The sequence below is a fragment of the Phaseolus vulgaris genome, chromosome 4, assembly GCF_051622355.1.
Source record: "Phaseolus vulgaris cultivar YP4 chromosome 4, ASM5162235v1, whole genome shotgun sequence".
Taxonomy (NCBI): domain Eukaryota; kingdom Viridiplantae; phylum Streptophyta; class Magnoliopsida; order Fabales; family Fabaceae; genus Phaseolus; species Phaseolus vulgaris.
The window spans coordinates 41360359-41376090 of record NC_143501.1 but is presented as its reverse complement, the minus strand read 5'-3'; the positions used below and the strand labels follow the sequence as shown (position 1 = coordinate 41376090).

Here is a 15732-nt window from a genome sequence, read left to right as displayed (position 1 = left end):
TTCTCTTTCTCACTGCTTTTTCATTTTCTATTCAACACTCGTCATATTTTTCATATCATTACATGTTAATTAAAGAAAAAGGTAAACAAATAATTATTATCTTATGAAATATAAAAAAATAAAATTAGATTTTAATAAACAAATATTTGAAATACTTTTTTATCAGATTGTCTCTCCAATTTAGTCATTGAAAATTAAATTTCTGTTAGAATTTCACTGAATCATTTTTCCTTGAGTAAAGAGTTAATGCATTGATCTTTTTACCTCAGAGACTAAATTTAATTATGTCTTTTTTTTCAATGAAAGTCTATAGTAAGCTTCTGTCATGGTATTCTCAAACCATCGCCCTTGATTTTTACGCGAAAGGGGAGATAATGAAAAAATAATAATGCATATAAAAAATAAATTTCAAATATTTAAAAATAGAGCATTAATACCTTCACAACTTATTATTTTAATATTTTAATGATATATTTTCTTTTTAAATTAAAATATTGATTATCCACATCAAGTTGTTAATTAGTTGTGTTAACTAATTTTTTTATCAAATAATTAATTTTAAAATAAAAATAATTAATAATTATATTGATTAAATTTAATATTATTTTATAAACTAAAAATTATTAATATTTAAAGTAATTTTTGTTATTAATAAAATTTATAAGCAAATTTTTAAATTAAAAGTTTACATTAATTAATATTTTATTTACTAACTATACATTTTAAATCCATCTTTAATTAAATTAGTAACTAATTTAAATTTTAAAATGATTTATAATTAAAATTTTATTAGCTAAAATTAGATGTTAATTTAAAAATATTTTTCATTCTTTTGTTTAAGATTGTGTTAGTGAATGTTAGTTTGGGGACACATTGTAAAAAAATAACTTTAATTAGTAATTGAAATAATTTAGAACAACTTTAACTAATATTGTAAAAAAACCTAATCTATATTAATTTAGGTTTTTTTTCTAAGTCAACTTAAAAAAGCTTGTAGACCTTGATTAAATAACTATCTAACTAATATTTTAATTTATTAAAATATTTAATAGGAAAATAAATTTTTATATTTGATACCATAAATTTAATAAATTTAAATGTCTTTATTCAAATACAAAATTTTAAAAATAAAATTATTTAAAACAAAAAATAACTAAAATTGATTTTATTTTAATTTCATAAAAATGGGAGAATTTTTTTATCTAATTAAATTAGGCTTATTTTTTTTATAAATAGGTATCACTATGCAACTTGACATCTCAGTTATAATGACACCTCAAGTAACAACAATCATCTGATATCACACGAAAAAATATTATTACAAAAAGGAAAAAGAAAAAAAATATAATAAAACTATGGGGGACTAGACCAAAACCCATATGTTAATAAAAATGATACATAGGTAAATTAGACATATTCATAAAGAATTCCATGAACAAACTAGATGAAAGCCTATTATACCAATGATATTATTCTCTAGGAATAAATCCTAAGTTAGCCAACGCATTCCCTTCACGAAAAATATGAGTAACCCTAAACCTGATTTTCCCATAATAATTAAGACAAGTATTCAATCGATTATGAAGCATCCAAAAAACAGAAGTCCTAGCAGTAAACGTAACACAAAACAAGACAAATCACATTCAAGCCATACATTAGTAAACCCATCTTTTGAACTTCCTTCAGAGCATATATAATTCCATAAAACTCAACAATCAAAGTAGTCTGAATATTAAGAAATGCAGAGAAACCCCAATAAACTCCCCCATAGGCTTAGTTAAGTTTCAATTCCCTTATAATTTTGAGTATTTTTAATTGAGTTTCTATTATTTTTGTTTTTTTTACTGAGTAGTCACAATTTCTATATTTTCTAATTCAATCCTTGCTATTTAATTTTTCCTTTAATTAAGTGACATGACTGTTATTTTACTCCATCATATTGTTTACTGGTCTTCACGTGTTAAGAAATGTGATGTGATATTTTGTGATTAATATAAAATGATATCACGGTTAATGTAAAATGACAAGTGACTATTACTGCATTGAAAATGTGTTAGATATTGAGATCGTTATGCTCCCCAATGACGTTCACATCATCATCTATAGAGACCAAAAGATCATTGTTGTCACCTACAATGACCAAAAGGCCAATATCGTAACCTATAGGTGATGACGACGGTTCTTTGGTCATGATGATGTGGAAGCCATAAGGGAGTATGACAACATTCTTATCAACACATTTTCAATGAAATCAATACAAGTCACTTTTTTGTTTTACATTAATAATAATCTCATTTTATATTAACTGCAAAGCCTCACATTTATTAACACATGAATACAAGTAAGCAAGATGACAGAGTAAGATAATACTTGTGTTACCTAACGAATAGAAAAATTAAATGACACAAATTCAAATGAAAAATATAAATTTTTTAAGTACTTAATGACTTTTATGGCAAGTGCACCACATTGTCAGAAGTAATAATTTGTCCCTAAGGACGAATATCGATCCCATGAGGAACAATTGAATTATCAAGTAGAATATTCGCTAAATATAAAACAAAACAATAAAAAGTGTGTTGAAAGTGGTTATGTTGGCGATGATCAATAAGAAAATAGAAAAAAATTGGTTGCTTCAATTTGGAAAAATAGGGATTATGTTTCATCTTTTCTCACTCTTATGTATTTTGATTAGCATGTTAACATTATGTTCTTTGGTTGAAATTAATGCCCGTAGAAAAGTCATTTACATTGATTCCCCGCATATAAAATTATTAAGAATGTTTCCTAAATATCGATTTCTCGCATATTTACAAAAACAACTTATAATCACGTTTAGACGTTAATAACAATTAACATTTCAAGTCTATTCCTAACACTCAAATATGTTAATTATTGTTGTTTAGGTGAGAACCCTAAAAATACTTTCCAGTCAAATTTAAGATTCTCAAACATGTCACAACTATTTAGAAGCAAAACAACAAAACCAATAATCAATCAAGAATAGAATATTGTATCATATTTAAATATCATCTCAATACATAAGAATTCGAACAGATTACTCACAATCCCAAATGGTAGAACTAGCTACGCATATTTCTAGCACCTTCCATTCTCCCAATTGGTTAGAAATCACTCAATGATGTTTTCTCCTCGATCTGGCACACTAGGGTTGAGCCTCTAGCCCCCTATTTAATCTAATTTACTAGAGTTAGGTGACTTCCTACGTCGCGCTGATGGGTTGGTTCATTAAACATAAAATTAGCCCAATTAATCTAACACATTCTCGCTTGAGCGAGAAAGGCGTCGATTTTCGAAAACGCCCCTGGAGCATTCCTGCTCAAGCGAGATCTCCTGTTGCAAAGTTGGCTTTTTTGGCACTTTTATACATCCTGAGACCTTCCAACTTTCTCTTTTTAGCTTATATCATTCCTCTTTAGAACAAATCTCCATTCTACCCTAGAAAACTGAAATTAACACCAAATTTGGGAATAAAATGCTCTTATTCATAAATTAGGAATTATTTTATATATAAATTAACAATTAATACTCATAAGTGCCTATATTTTAATATAAAATATTACTGAAATTAGCCACTTCTCAGTACTCATTAAAACAATTTTTTTAATAAAAACTTAATAAAAAAATACTTAAATGACTTAAAACTTAAATTAAACCCTTAAATTATAAAAGCTTTTAGACAGAAAAACACTTAATTAGAAAAACAATATGCATCCAATGCAAGTGGAAATCATTGAACAAGGTAGGGAGTAACTGTTTCAAATTGGGTCTAAGACATAATTTTCCAAACAAACTACCTCAACCTTACAATTGAGGGCTAGCCAAAATTGCTTAGATGTTAACTGAGTTCAGCACTATGCAACTTAGGTACAAGACTATCTTTTAAGAAAATGTCATATTTTCTTGAATTTAAATTTTGATAATGTATATATATTAAATCAAATTAAAAAAAAAAACTATTCTTTTTTGTTTGTTTGTTGCATACACACACTTTTTAATTGTAGTTGTTGTTGTTTGAAAGCACAATAGGTGCATCAAGTGGTATTGGTGCTGAAACTGCTCGTGTTCTTGCATTGCGTGGTGTGCATGTGATTATGGGAGTGATTGATATGATTGATGCAAATAATGTGAAGAAATCAATACTTAAGGAAATTCCAACAGCTAAAGTTGATGTGATGAAGTTAGATTTAAGCTCAATGGTGTCTGTTCAAAATTTTGCAACTGAGTTTAATTCAACTCGTCTTCCATTGAATATTTTGATGTAAGCACCATTATTAAACTTTTTCTTTCATATACTATTTCATATATCCTTCAAAATACTTAATCGTGATCACTCATTGAAATAATTTAGTAATAATTATAATAATTTATTTGTTTTTTGTAATTCTAAGAAACAATGCAGGGATTTGTGCAGTCCCTTTCATGCTATCCACGGATAACGTTGAACTTCAATTTGCTATAAATTATTTAGGTATGTTTGAATTTATATAAGTTTCATTACATTAATTTTTATGATATTGGGGTGTGTTTGGGGTTATAAGTAATTATCATATGAAATATATGCATATTCATTTTACACTTTGTCATAAAATGTCTAATAACTTTGTTATTTCTATAAAGTTGAGAAATTTTCCAAATAGTATCAATCTATTAATTTTGTTCAACATAATTTTACAGGTCATTTTCATCTAACAAATCTGTTGTTGGATAATATGAAGAAAACAACAGGAGAAAGTAAGGTAAAAGGGAGAATTGTTAACGTCTCTTCAACAGGTCATCGATTTACGTATCATGGAGGAATCCATTTTGAAAAAATTAATGATCCATTAAGGTAAAAGGTAGTTCAAATCTATGAAGTAGATTTAATCTAGGTAGTTCAATCATCACCATATGCTACTTGTGTAAAATATATTTTTTTATTAAGTATCAATTAGGTTAATGCTTTTATGAGAAAGGGTGCTAAAATTGAAATCTAACACTCCCTAGTTAAAATTCTCCCAAACTTTCCTTCTTTTCTCAAACAAAAAAAATGATATTTTAAGAGTGATCTTTAAAGTTGAAATTGTTAGGTTATCAACAATAACAAACAAGAAGAACAAATAAAACACTTTTATTAACACAAAAAGGTTTTATACACATAGTCTAATAAGTTTAGAGTGTACAGTCCATACTCATAACGATATTTATATATAGAACCTAAAATAAAGGAATAATAAAAAATTATTAAGACAATATTAAGCCTAATAAATACTTGTACTAGACGGTCTGTTACAACCATTCCTAGACGGTCTCTAGTAGATGGTCTTCTGCTCTCTTCCATCAGATGGTCTAATCGTCTGAATGATCTCTACAAAAGATTGTTTGTTGCACATCATCACAATTCTCCACCTTGACTCCAAATTATGGAAGGGCTTCCAATATCAAGTTCCTTTTTCTTAATCAACTCCAAACATTGTCTGAACCTCGATCTTGGGAAGGACTTTGTAAAACATATGTAGGATTTTCCTCCAAGTCCGTCTTTTCTATTCTAACCTCCATAGACTCAACAATGTCACTCACGAAGTACAGTCTAACGTCTATTTGTTTCATCCTCTCATGGTAGATCCAATGATCAACTAGATGTATGATACTTTGACTATCATAATAAATAGTCACACAGACTTGCACAATACCCAACTTTCCAATCATCCCCTTCAACCATTGTGGCTTGTCCACCTCTTCTATGAGCACGATATACTCTGTTTGGGTAGTAGATAAAACTACCACTGATTGCAAACTGTATTTTCAACAAATTGCAGTACCAAACAATGGAAAAGGATACCCATAAGTGACTTTCTGTTATCAACATTCCCTGTATAATCAACGTTTACAAATTGCTATATAGCATGTTTGTTATGCATAAATCGTCTAGAATAGATGATATTGTTCCATTATTCAAATATCTCAATTCCCACTTTAAAGCCTCCCAATGAGAAGTTCAGGACCTACCATGAACGTTATAACAACATTAATAGCATGTTCCAAAATGGTCTGCCATAGATCATCTCATACAATGTAGTAGTCTTCATCTCTCTCATTTCTATCATAATAATAGAAACTTAGGTAATTAAGAACCTTGTGTGATGTCCCAAAGGTGTTCACATAAGTTGAAATTCATGCATCCTAAACCTCTCAACCACCTTCTGCAAGTTTCCTTACTGAGATAGATGCTATATTCCAACCGTTTGATCCCTTTGTATGTCCATTCTTAGTATTCGCCTTGTGTGACCAAGATCTTTTATTTCAAACTCTAAGCTTAATTTTTATTTGAACTCCTTCAATTCATTTTCATATTAGTTGGCTATAATACTATCGCCTAAATATAAGACCAAAAATAAATAGACTTTTCTTCTTAAGGATGTAGACGCATCTATCATAAATGCTCCTCTAGAACATTGTTTGCCTTAGGAAGTCTGCAAATCTCTTGTACCACTACCTTGGAATCTGTTTCAAGCCATAAAATGATTTCTTCAAGAGACATACATTCCTTTTTTTCTTCAACAAACCCCTCCAGGTTACTGTATGTAGACGGTCTCCACCAAGATTCCATGCAAAAAAAGTTGTCTTCAGATCTAACTGTCCCAACACCATATTATATAGGTTAATAATAGACATCAAAATCCTTATTGAACAAAGTTTTACCAAAGGTGAGAATATCTTATTATAAACTACCCCTTTAACTCATTTAAACCATTTCGCCACTAGTCTAGTCTTGAACCTCTATCTACTCTAAAAAGAGTTGATTAATCACTTTTAACATGTCCATTATTCTAAATATTGTTTTTTCTTCAGCAAAACTTGAATAAAAACATTGTTAAAAAATTGAGTTGAATATCAATATCAATAACATATTGATTACTGAGACTTTTTTTTTATAGGAGTATCTTAGTAAACAATAATAAAACAAATATATAAAGTACAAAATAAATTGATTTTTCTATAAGATAAAATTATTTTATGCATAAATTAAAAGTAAAATTTGGAAAATTTATATGAAAAATTTCTATAAATTAACTTATGTATAAATGAATTTAAATTTATGAAGAAGACATTTTCAATATGTTATTCTTACTTTTCTCTTATAAAAATTCTTATACAAAATTTTATAAAATAGATTCATAACTTTTCCGCTATAACAGGCAAAAAAGAAATAACATCAAACTATTCTTAATGACAACTAAAGTTGTTAGAATTTCAGGGCTAAAACAAGTGGGGGGTTGAATTGTTTATGCAAGATTTTTTCAAACTTTAAAGGTTTAATAAAAGTCATAATCAGAATCAAAGATACATAGCAAGTTCAGGAAAAATCAAATCTATTTTTAACTTGATTCCAGAAAATCAATCGGTTGTTTCTTCGATTCAACTGATTGTTTTTGTCAGCAGTGTATAAAAACAAAGAGTAAACAAATTTAAATGAGATAAAGGGAAGAGAAATCAACACAATAGGTTTATACTTGTTCACTCTTAACAAAGAGTTACATCTAGTCCCCAGAAACACCTGGGAATTTCACTAACAAATTAAACTCTTTTGATTTACAACACACACAACAAAAAGATGTTATTGAACCCTTCAAGAACACAACCTTCTCTTTGCAAACACAACACATATCAAAAAACCTTCTTGATCTGTATCACACAACCTTATAGAAGTACAAAAATTAAAATAAGAGGAAAGAGTAAACATGGATCAATTCACATAATTCAAAAATTAACTTTACACACAACAGTTTTATTCCTCTTGAAGAAAAGTCCAAAGCCTAGGCAATCTTGGAAAACATGATTTAAAAAATGCAATCTAAATCTCTTAAAAAAGTATATTAAGCTAGGAGTATAAAATCCTTTTTATAGCCTCCAAAAAGCCGTTAAAATCGTTAAAGACAGAAGCCAAAGTAGTTTGAAAACCAACCAAAACATATTTAATAGACATAACAAAACTCTGTTAAGAAACTTCAAAAATCAATCCATTGATTTATCGAAACAACTGATTGGATTGGTTTGACAACAAAGTCAACCAAAGTCAAATTGTTTCAATATAAAACCAACACATAAAACCATATATATCTCCTCCTATTTTGTCTTCACAAATAGAGTAAGACAAAAAAAAAAAAAAAATATTGTTCAGCATATTAAACATAATTTAGAAATAAAGCATTGAAGACTTCAATCATCTCTTCCATATTGAAGCTCAACAAGTTGATTTTGAACAACTTAAATCTTTTCATCAATTCTCTAAAAACGTGCCACACAAAACTCATGGTGGCTCCTTTGTTCATCAGCAAGGTCATTCATTCTTCTTAACACCAATCTTTCAAATGGTGTCATAGAGGTGATGCGATCTCCCATGATTCCAACACTTGGACCAACATCCTCTTCTCTGGCCTAGAATCCAGCACCACCACCATCGACAACAACATCAGTTTGCTCTTCATCACCATCTTCTGCATGAGCTCCACTAGAGGATCCAACTTGATCTCCATCCTTGTTGACCCATTTTCCCCCAATTTTTGTGAAACCCATTTTGCTTAGAGAGCCATTGTTAATTTCATGTGATCCCTTGACCACCTTAGTTAGCTCTTCTTGAAGATTAACTTCAAAGAAATTCAAAAATTTAGAAATAAGGATAGCATAGGGGTAGTGATAACACTTAACCTCATAGAATTTTGCATATGTTCTTTGATGATGTGAATCCAGTTGATCTTGACCTTGTTCATTAGGCAGTAGATGAGGACAAGATCTTCCTAAGTCAACATGGAGTGGTTGCTCCCCCTTAGTGTTAGCATCCATGAGACAATAAAGGCAATAAGCCTTTCATTAAGTCTTAAGCCACCCACCGAAAAGTTCCCTACTTTGGATTGAGGATTCTTCAAGCAACTTCTATAAAACTGCATTTTGTTGAAGTCTTCAACAACTCCAGTGTTCCCTTTGTTTATTCTTAATCCATCAAACTTCAGTCCAGCAACCGCAGTCTAGACTTCAAGGGTTATTTCCATATCAACTCCTTTTACATGTGAGCTGATAGTATCACTAACAATTTGTAGATTGGTATAGAAAACTCTTACCAAGTTTGGATAAATGTTTCCAGAAATTTCAAGGAACCTCTTCAGCTGTTGTTCCTTTAGCATGCTCCTTACTTCAGTAAGTTTCTGCTCTTTTAACTAGTTGAAGGTGATAAGCTTTGGATTATTGATTGCTTTTCTGTTGGTTTCATGAAGATATTTTTCAATTTTTTGATTTTCACCAACAAACCAACTTTCTAAACGACCGCTCCTTTTTACTCCTTTGGATTTCATCCTTTTAGAGGGAAGAGGTGTTGATTCCATGGAGAAGGGAGGAAATATCATAAGCAAAAGGAGGGAGACAGAAGATTTGATATGAAGGCAGAGGAATAATCCATAGGTTGATTCTGTGAAGAAAAACAACTGAACAAATGTGGTTATATAGCAGTAAAAGCAGTTACAAAGTTTGGCTTTTAGTAGGTTGATTTCTTCAAGAAAAAGAATTTGTTCAGAGAAATAACTGTTCCACGTCAGCCTTTGACCAGAATTCACATGACCAACACTTAGAGAATTGACTAATCATAAAAACTCTTAAATTTCCAAGAAGATATGGAATATATTCCATTTATGACCAACATAACTTCCTTTCAGAGCAAAATCAAAGCCATGATAAATGCAATTTTGACCATTACAGTTTGGATTTAAGAGAAACAATTGTACCAAAGGACAAAGTTTCAAAACATCTTTCAAACCAAACTGATAGAGAGAAAATAATCGGTTATTTCGTGAAAATAATCGGTTGTTTTCTGCATCAGAAAAAAGCTTTACAAATAAAATAAAAAAGACTTTGGCAGTGTTGAACAAACATTTTAATGATTTCATAAACCATTATGTAGATATATTTTCACAACAGATGTCCACAAGAAAAAAAAAACTTCAATTAATCAAATCACAGTGAATCACGTACACATAGTGAGAGATAAGAGTTTTAATATTTTGAGTATTTTAACACTTATGACAGTAGTATTATACAACACAAAATATATTTGTTCATAGGATTAGCCATCAAAGCATAAACACTAGATTTCTTTTCAATTGAGGCATCATCCTTTTCGTTAAAGAACTTAAACATTCATGAATCCCTGCAAGATACAAATCTTAGTAGGAAAAATTTGGTCCCTTTTTGAATTTGGGTTCATGAGTAGCAATTGGATTAACTGGAACTTTAGAATCCTTAGAAACCTTAGGAACCCCTCTTAAAATACCTTTAGGAACAGAAAAATTTCAAATTTTGCAGTACCTAACAGAGTGACCTCTTTTCATACAGTAAAAGCATGTAACAACCGGTTGTTTCGACTTTTCAATCGGTTGTTTTTCAAAAAATGTAGAAAAAGGTTTTGAAACTGTTTTTTGCTTGTTGTGAGGATTAAATCCCAATCCAGCTTTACCAAAGACACACGTTTGAGAGAAAAGAACAATTTCAAAGTTAGATTTTCCTTTGGAAAGCTTATCCACATTTTTAACAAGATGGTGAACCTTCTTTTCAAGAGATTCACAATTTTCACAAAACCTTGACTCACATTCACAAAAAGAGTTCTTGTAGATCAGTTCCAGATTTTAAAATCCTTTTTAGAATTAACAAGCTCTTCTTCTAATGTGTTGACCCTGTTTTCTAACCAATTATTTAAGTCTTTCAAACGGTTGTTTAAGAGAGCCAATTTGTTAACTTCTTCATGAGTTTCTTTAAAAGCCTCAAGAAGTTAGCTATAATTTTCAAAATTGATGGAAGTGCTTGAACTTACACTACTAGAAACGAATTTTCCTTTAGCCATAAGACATAGATTTGCCTTTTCATCTTCACTTGATGAAGACCTTGAAGGAGAAGCATCATTATCATCCCAAGCAATGTAGGCTTTCTTTGATTTTCCTTTCTTTTCAAACCTCCTGCTTGATTCCCTATTTTTGTTGTCTTCGTTGGGAAATTAGCCTTTATATGCCCCTGTTCACCACACCCAAAGAAAGTATACTTGTTAATGTTAAAATCATTAAATTTCTTGCTATAATGTTATAATGTTCTTGGCAATCCAATCAAATTTAGCCTTTTTACTTTCAGACTCAGTCCATTAGGACCAAGGTTTTTCAACAAAAACATTATCTTTTTCAATAGTTGGAATGAAAGCACCATTTTCAATAGCATCCCAAATCCCCTTATCTAAAGACTCCACAAAGATTTTCATTCTAACCTTCCAAAATAAATAATTCAAACCACAAAACAAAGGTGGTTTATTAATATATGCACCCTCCCCAAAGGGTAGTTTTCAGCCATGAAAACGAATTTTAGGATCAAAAAACTTGAGTAAATTTCAAGATCTTAGCTCTTTATGCATATTGTTAGGGCTAAAACAAGAGAGGGGGGGAGGGGGGGTGAATTGTTTATGTAAGATTTTCGCAAACTTTGAAGGTTTTATGAAAGTCACTAGCAAAATCAAAGATACAGAGCAAGTTCAACCAAAATCAAATTTGTTTTTAACTTGATTCCATAAAATCAATCGGTTGTTTCTTCGATTCAACTAATTGTTTTTATCAGCAATGTATAAAAACAAAGATTAAACAGATTTAAATGAAATAAGGGGAAGGCAAATTAACACAATAGGTTTATACTGGTTCACTCTTATCAAAGAGTTACATCCAGTCCCTAGAAACACCTGGAAATTTCACTAACAAATCAAATTCTTTTGATTTACAACACAGACAACAGAGATGTTCTTGAACCCTTCAAGAACATAACCTTCTCTTTGCAAACACGACACATATCAGAAAACCCTATTGATCTGTATCACACTACCTTATAGAAGTACAAAGATTAAAAGAAGAGGAAAGAGTACACCTGAATCAATTCACAAAATTGAAAAATTGACTTTACACACAACAGTCCTATTCCTCTTGAAGAAAAGTACAAAGCCTTAGTCAATCTTGAAAAACCTGATTTCAAAAAGGCAATCTAAGTCTATTGAAAAAGTATATTCAACTAGGAGTATAAAACCCTTTTTATAACCTCCAAATAGTCGTTAAAATCGTTAAAAACAGAAGCCAAAGTAGTTTGAAAACCAGCCAAAACAAATTTAACAGACTTAACAAAACTCTATTAAGAAATTTCAAAAATCAATCGGTTGATTTATCGAAAAAGCGATTGAATTGGTTTGACAGCAAAGTCAACCAAAGTCAAATTGTTTCAAACTCTTTAAAAAACTTCTAAGTGTAAAAACACTTGATTGAAACGATAAATCAACTGGTTGATTTTCCACTTAACTTTGAAAACTTATCTTTTTTAAAAGGTTTCAAGATCAAATGCCCTTGGATCTATTCTTTGAAGTGGATTACAAATTCAAACACTACACAATACCCAACAAAACAAGCAGCAACAGAACTTCACATAATTCTTCAAGATTTGGAGTCATCAAAGCCTTTGTTCAACAAAAGTGTCACATAACAAACATCAATATAGTGATGTTTTTTGGTTGATGAACTAAATTGATTTTATTCAGTTTGATCTAACGTCCACAACTAAAATAACCATTAGTATTAATTTTCCTTATTGGTGGTAATTTTCTTACTAATTGTTGAATATATTTCTTATTGATGGAGATTCAACATCGATTAGAGATAAAGACATTTAATAATATATAAGTGGGTGCAAACTTCACCTTATAAGTTGAGTTAGGCTTAAAATTCACTTCTTAATATGGTATCAGAGTCATTTAGAGTCTATCCTAGCAAGAGTTTGTTGGACTAATCAGGCCACCCGCTATCGGGTCGCTATCGGACCACCCATAAATATATAGTCCCACGCATGAGTTGGAAAAAGTCGATTTTATGAGGTTGAGTTGGGCTTAAAATTAACTTAATACTTATTGATGACTTACTTATACAAAACTCATTTCCTTATCATTTATAATATATTTCTATAATTTTTAAGATAAAAAGATTTCAACTTGTAAACATTCTTTTATGAGAAAAAAATGAATAAATAAGTAATGATTCTTACATATCATCATGCAAAAATACAATAATTAAAATGGAAAAATATTTGTGTTTTTCATAATTCATTTACTTTCTTATGTGCAGTTACAACAATTGGCGTGCATATGGACAATCGAAGCTTGCTAACATTTTACATGCCAAAGAACTTGCAAGACGTTTCAAGGTTTTACCATAGTAAAATTTCATTATTTCAATTGATTAATTAATATATTTTTTTTAACTATGATGAAACAATGTTGTTGTTTATATTTTTTTTTATCAATAATAGACATCGTAATTAATACCAAACCATTTTATAAAAATCAGAAGAGAAAAAACTTAATTTCTATCTGTACATGCTAAAAATCCCTAAGAAAGAGTGGTTATGTTTTATTTACTTTTAAAAGTAAATAAATACCAACTAACATGTTTTTCTACCCTCTATACTTAGAATCTGAGATTCTGGACCGTAGGGTTTTTCCTCTAAATTGTAGTAACCATTTGCATTAATTTCTTAGAAACACTTCGTTAAAAGTTCTTAGATCCTGCACCTAATACCATCACTCCTTTTGTACAATAGACTTTCTCCCAACTACTCAATGAATCTTTCTTCTTTTTTTTCCCACAAAAATCTTCTTTGAATTATTTGAAGTTTTTCCAAACTATTGTTTTGGAATTTAAAAGAAGACGCAAGAAAGATATAGGACAAAACTATGCAAACACATAATTCCACCAAAGGAAACCTATTAACTTGGTATCAAATTTCTAAATAATAGGTGTTGTGGATTTTCACTAAATTCACCAAACAGGAACATCACAACCAACCAATACCACAATGAATTGAAGAATGGTAATAAAAAATAAGAAAAAGAAAATAAAAACATACAATAAATTAAAGTGGTTTCAACTATAATATTAACAAACTTTAATATAAATTCATATCAATTCACTAGGAACAAGAAAATCCTCACATCTCATTATGGTACTAAGTTTGATTTTAGGAACCTAATAACCCACAAAATCCATTTCTTATAAAAATTCAATATTCTCAACATTTACATAAGAAGATTCCACTCCACTAAGTCATTATTTCTCAAAGTGAATCTTAAAAGCAGTACAACTTTCTCAAAACTAACTTCAAATTAATTTGTGAGGCTCCATACTCTCATCTCCTCCGCATCCACGTTCTAAAAAACTACTGCACAAAAGTCTATTAGAGAATCCTAATAAGAGCTCTTGCAGTAGCAAAAAGAAAAATTGTAGGAGAAAAAACAACAAGGACCTTCCATCATTAATACTAAACACAATTAGCAAAAATAATTAAACCCAGGCGAATATTCCCATCCAACCTTGTAGACTGTAAGCAACCATTGAATTGATCAATTAGAAAAATATTACAAACATAAGCATCTACGAGATATGCTTTCTCTGGCTAAAGTCTAACACTTTACTCCTTCTTTATCAGTATCCAACATTGTTATTTCTACCACTACGTTGATATAGGGATCGTGAACCAAGCCAACAAACAAAGAAAAAACCAAGTTCATTTTTATTGTGCGATAGGGTGGTACGTTGCAACTAAGATAACCTTTATGACCATATTTCTTCCTCGTTATTTGGAAACAACTATTGAACCAGTTAGTCTTCCATTATAAAACATATAATTCTACATACCGCACCATAGTAGGTCCTAAGAATAATTGCACCGTTGCACCAAGCACTATCATTACACAACAAATTTCTTCTTCGACCATCATTATATTCTTCATCATTTGCTTTGTATGATCACAATATGTATTCACTTGCTAGAGTTTTTCCTACTAGTTCCTTTTATTTCATATTCCTCAACTCTAAGCCTTTGTATTTCCTCCATTTTTATCTATCTCATTAATTTATCTTGTAACATTTGTGTATCGTTCATTAATGCTTCCAATATGATACATTGTTTCGTGTATCTTTGTCTTCAGAAGGAGAACCTATAGGTATCTTCATATTGTGAAAACATATAGTAGGAATGTGTAATTGGTTTCCCTTTTGGACCAATTTTAAAGGTTGAAACACAACTGTTTTGTTATTATTGGGCTATTGTTTTGTTATTTGTTGGACTACAGGATTGGTTGTAGCCTAATAACGTGTCCTTTTTGTATAAGGGTTGGAACACCACTTAAGTATGTCACATTAATTTATTTTATTCTTTGTCGATCATAAACAAATTAATGCTTCCAAACGGCTATTGAATCCACTATTTAGTTTACCTTCAAAGCCTTTAGTTTCACTTTTAAGACAAAACCTAGAGAACCTTGTTGGTAGAGAGTTTCCCATTTTAGAATTGTTTACTTTTAACCAACCATCTAATATCCTAAAAGACTTAGGTCTATAACCTTGTTTTTTGTCCACCAAAACATTAAAAAAATAATCTGAAATAGAAAAATATTACTTTGAGAACTGCATAGTTAAAGATATCAATTTACAATTGTGACGTGACATAATGTAATTTAAAAAAAATCAATCTCTTCATGAGGGGTCCATATTTAAGAAAAAGAATAATTTTCTTTTTAGTTGTAATATAGTGAAGATTGAAATATTTCTGTCTCGGAAAGAGGATGCACTTGCGATGCATCTAACCATTCTCTAGTAATTAGTATTATGTCAATTC

At 30.0% G+C, this 15732-nt stretch overlaps 1 protein-coding gene across 3 annotated transcripts in view; it reads left to right on the top strand.

The window, feature by feature from the left end:
• The window catches only part of LOC137837608 (short-chain dehydrogenase TIC 32, chloroplastic), a 30946-nt gene that overhangs the window by 176 nt on the left and 15038 nt on the right, over nt 1–15732 (top strand). The window contains exons 2-5 of one of the 3 annotated variants that reach the window (XM_068646653.2): nt 4051–4282; nt 4413–4492; nt 4699–4852; nt 13182–13260. In XM_068646653.2, the coding sequence (XP_068502754.2) occupies nt 4051–4282; nt 4413–4492; nt 4699–4852; nt 13182–13260 (545 nt within the window). The remainder of the gene's footprint in view (nt 1–4050; nt 4283–4412; nt 4493–4698; nt 4853–13181; nt 13261–15732) is intronic. The other 2 variants (XM_090301789.1, XM_090301790.1) reach the window with 2 other exon arrangements.